At 40.5% G+C, this 5000-nt stretch overlaps 1 protein-coding gene across 1 annotated transcript; it reads right to left on the bottom strand.

Moving 5' to 3' along the window:
• Window positions 1-1424: 1424 nt before the first annotated feature.
• On the bottom strand, window positions 1425-2289 carry LOC137977135 (uncharacterized). Its single transcript, XM_068824411.1, has 2 exons — window positions 2137-2289; window positions 1425-1874 (listed from the first exon to the last, which is right to left on the bottom strand). Exons 1-2 carry the CDS (start codon window positions 2287-2289, stop codon window positions 1425-1427), a joined length of 603 nt encoding a protein of 200 aa, XP_068680512.1.
• Between the last annotated feature and the right edge of the window lie 2711 nt (window positions 2290-5000).

Here is a 5000-nt window from a genome sequence, read left to right as displayed (position 1 = left end):
AAAAAAATTGGTGGAGGCAAGCGATCTAATCTCTGCGCTGTCCCTGCTCCCCCAATGATCATAAGGAAAAGGCCTATTCTCCCCTCAGCTTATCAAAGATATTCTGGATCTGTGAAACGAACACGATTCTAATTTAATGATCTTAAAGGTTGCCGCTTCATTTTTATTATTTTTCGCTGAAATTTTTTGATATATATGGGTTATATATAGCGTGAGGTCAAGATGGCTTGAAATTGGTCAAATTCTTCTTCTGCGAGTTTATGGCCCGACACGAAGTCGAGGTCCATAAACACGCCAAAAAAGAACGATGCCAATATACAGCCATCTTGACCGGACAAGCTTGGTCAATAAAGGAATTTATTATGTGACTTAAAACACCAAAAAATGATCTTTGATCTTGCGGGACCAAGCGACAAATCCCGAGTCGGCAGTATCACTCCATCTTGTCCGCTCGGGTAGCCAATCACAGCGCGTGATTTGGTTCATCTTGCCCTTTCACGGAGCTAGTCATTGCTAGTCATATAATAAAACGACTTATGTAATATCCCTCTCTATAGCAACTACATTAGGATTTTTGTGGCTCGTAGCCAGACTGTTATCTATCAGGAGGGTAACAATGTTGTTACCATTGCTTTCGGAACTCAATACTGTCCCGCTGGTATTTTAGGAAGCCACAGGACCAGGAGCCCATTTTTCCTGGCATGACCTTGGGGGTGTTAACGCTAATAGTGACTGTCCTTTATTCACACCACTTTATTTCATAGGAACAATGGTACTTGGACGTTAGGTGTGAGAAGCTCTCGTATGCATTGTGAAGGGAAATTCAAAGGGGTACCGTAAAAGAACTGGGGCTCAATCCCGATAGTTGTAATTCAGTACCTGAGAGGCCAACCTCGTTCCCAGGACCTTTTTTCCCTGGCCAGGGAAAAAAGGTCCTGGGAACGAGGTTGCTGAGAGGCAGTTAAAGTGAATGGCAGAGGGAAGACGCTGTCAAAGTCGTGAAGCAGCTCGGTAATCTTTCAAATCTTTCAACAACATCAACTAGTTCTTGGCTATTCTCCCAAGTATGATAAGGTCTTGAGGAAAATCTCCATCGACTTCCCAGATATACCAAAAAGTCATCTAATAATTTACAAAATAACTCAAAACTTCGATTTCTGAAACGAGTAAAGGGTTTCAGTTCGGTAGCATTGCTCGAAAGATGAACGAGATATCTTTTCCGTGAAAACGATTTTAAACGGCATAAAAACAGCTTTTACGTTTTCTCCTGCCTTAACACTAGTTCTGCACAGTTATTCATCGGCATCCACCAACTACAACCTGGGATACTAAAGGAAAACATAATCGTGGGAGAGTTAGTGTTTACAAACTCCTTAAAAGTACAGTTATTATACCACAAATTGGATTGGCTTAGATCGTATTCTTCAAAATTGGTGATAACGAGTTATTACAGTGATTACATTCTGAAAAACAGAATCAAGACCCCTCCATTGCCTCCACATTTCTTCATTAAGAAAATCTTGCAGCTCCAATGCCCGTATGCCCTTTTCTCTTTTAATGTAGTACTTAAGCCGACTCCATGCTGATTCTACCTCTTGCGTGTGGATTCCTGTCAGGGGATCCACAAAATTATCTCGATGGACTACTGTTCTATGAACAGCAACATTTGGCACATGATGGGCGAGGTTCCTATATGCACCCCAATCGTCTGAGTGGACCTCTGACCCTGGTAGTAGTACTCTTTGTAATATTTGGGTGAGTGTTGCTCTATCTCGGCTCTGGACTACTTGGAAGTAGCCGCGACAGGGGCTGTGTTCTGTAGAGAGGACACCAAAAACCCAAACATCATCTCTTGCTCTCCTTCCCCGATTGTGCTAGAAAGAAAAAAAAAAATTACCATGGGAAATATAAGCATTTGTTACACGTGCCTATAATTTGGTCTTCTCTCGCTAATGGGATCAGGTTAGTTGAAATAGTTCGGACACCAAATTAGAAATTGTCGACTTAAATAGTATCCTCTCCTCCTCAGTCGCCAGTTGGGCTTATCCACGGTAATATTATATTCCTATGTATGTAATCTAATAAGAGTTAATAACGTTGGAATCAGGCAGTTACACTACCTGTTCGGATGCTCACCTTACTGTTATGCTTGAACTGGCTCTCGTCACATTTCACCACGTAGACACGCCCTCCAAATGGAACAATAGGCCTATCTTGTAAGTCCCTACCACAATAATGTCTGAGTAAGGCGTAGATATTCCCAACAGTGTTGTTGGTCAGACTTAACATACGAGCCACAGTTGTTCGAAGTTCGCGAAGGCTCCAGAGATATATACCAAACAAAAGCTTTCCCAACGGAATTCTTGGAAATTCTCTGAAAAAACTGCCAGTGCGCAGAGATTTTTTCCTTCGGCAGACGGAGCACTTCCTAGAAGAAAACATGAAATATTAAATTACATGGACGGGTGACCACTGCTGAGCGACATGACACTTAACCGGCAGACCCGTATGACCCAGTATCCACTATAACCACCGCTACAAAATATATCCCATATCATTAAACTGCTGCAATGTTTCTTTGGTATCAGAATTTGAACTTCAACGAATAATGAGAATAAGCAAGCTCTGAATATGTCGATTCGGTTCATGAACTACAAGAACTGTGATAAATTAAATACAAACCAGAGAAATCCATCGACGTGGTCTTCATTTCTCTTCGTTAGGTCCATTGCGTGATTGCATGGCACGCATCTCAGAGGATTGGCCGGACAATTTCGTCCTTGCAGCCATCGAATCAATTCCAAAACAGGACCGTTTGAAAGTATTGTAATATCTGCGATGTTCATTGTTTGGTGTGTTCAGCAAGCAGTTTGCTTGTCATCAATGATCATTCGTTGATTATGTCGCAAAGTGCAATTTCCGGTCACATTGTGCCTTTCCTGCCAATTTTTCCAGGGCGATGCCAAACAATAGGTGTGTGCTGCCGAGATCCGACAAAAGGCATTTGAGTCATTTCTTGCTCACGGCTAACTTAATCATCTTCCTCTGATTTTTCAGTTCACGGTCCGGATATCACTATGTCTAATACAAACACTAGTTCTACCAGGCAATCGCGATCACGTAACATCAAAAGAACCTTCGTTTTGTTAAGAAACGATGATGAACTTCGCGTTCCACGAGCATCGACGTTGAAGATTCTTAACGACAGTGGTCGAGTAAAAGATATGGATTTCAGCAACAATGCCACAAGCCATCACATTTGTGAGCTATTATCAAATTCATTCGTAAGCATCCTATCGAGGGGAGAATTCGAGAAGTAAGTATTATCATGGGTTTTTACCCGGAGTCAATTGTTTCGCTAACGTCCAGGGACCACTTGCTCAAAGCATGGTTAGTACTGACAATTGTTTAAGCACTATCAAAACCGACTGGTTTACATGGTATACTATCTAACATTGCTTAGCGCTTAACTCAGCTTCGAGCAACCCGGGCTAGTTTGTTGCGGTCGTTTCGTTATTATGTTAGGTTATGACTTTTCAAAAACGAGGTATAGCCATTAATATGCAAATTAGCGATAGGGACTTCTAGATTTTCGCCGATGTTGTTTGGTTAGGATGGATTTGACTTGACTTGATTTGACTTATTTCATTTATCACACACTAAAATGTGATAAATACAACTTATGCCTAAATTAATAAAAAGAAAGTTACAACTAATGTAAAATGTAGTGTGGAAGCCCCATAAGGAATCAATAGAGGCTGAATTAACTGATTCAGTGTAACACAGATCAAAGACCTGAATTAATTCAGCCTCTATTGACTTCAGCGCTGTGATTGCTGACAATTTTGTTTGCAAGAGCCAGCCGAACAAAGTGGAAGAACAGGATCTTGGGAGATCTAACCAGCCAATACTAGTAATTTCTAGATTTAAACAAAAATAATGCTGCAAGGAAGGTAGTGCGGCTGTGAGGATTTAGATATAATTGCCGATTTACCAATATGTCACCAGGCACGGCATGCCCTTTTCAGGGAGTTAAATGATTTGCAGTTACGAGTTTTTGCTATTCAAATATAAGCCATAAGAAAACTAGGAATAAGAATAAAGATATATTTGAATTTCAAAAATCAAAAATATATATATATATTCTCACAGCCGTACGGCCAGCCTTGTAGTATTAGTTGGTAATTACAGAGCATGTTCTTTCGCTATATATCCTCTCTTTTCCATGAGCAAAGAATAGACAGTACATTTTGCATACTGATTTTCGTTGTTGTTAAGAGTTCAATTTTTGGATTTCAGAGTAAAGTTTTACAAGACAGTGGGAAATACGAGTGTCCTGTCGATGGTAGGAAACATCGGTTCCATGTGTGGGGATACACTGAAACTATTATTCAAGTATCGAGGAAAAATCTACTTGAAAGCATCACAGGGTGAGATTTTAATTGGCTTTTGACCAGGGAACATAAATAAAAACACACTAGCAGTCCGATGATGATGGGTAAGATTTCCGTGACTTGAGAGTGAGACATTTTCAGTATTCCCACGATCTAAGCATTAAGCGATATAAAACAACGAATTTGTAATGTCGTGCTGCAATATGACAGCAGTTCTCATGGGGAATAAGCTGTAATCAGTGCAATGTTCTTTTAGATGGCAACTCCTCAGCGATAGACACAGCAAACGCCACCGACGACGGGCCGGGACCAGGTATGGGAAAATCGTCGAATTCAAATGTTAGAACACATTTTTGTTAAGTTACTTGGTAAGCAAAACCCGCTAAATGTACAATTGCGACGTTTACAATGACATACGAAAGTTACTGACTACTGTAGGTCAAGTAAAACCCGCTAAATATACAATACTGCGAGGTTTACAATGACATACGAAAGTTACTGACTACTGTAGGTTAAACAGCCCCGAAATAATAAATAAATCTCTGCAAATGGTTCAGGAGAAGTTCCTTGGCCATCGATCTGCCTTTTCAAATCTCTCAGTAAAAA

This window comes from Montipora foliosa, chromosome 11 (assembly GCF_036669935.1).
Source record: "Montipora foliosa isolate CH-2021 chromosome 11, ASM3666993v2, whole genome shotgun sequence".
Taxonomy (NCBI): domain Eukaryota; kingdom Metazoa; phylum Cnidaria; class Anthozoa; order Scleractinia; family Acroporidae; genus Montipora; species Montipora foliosa.
Note: the sequence above shows the minus strand (reverse complement) of the source record. Positions and strands in the feature narration are given on the sequence as shown.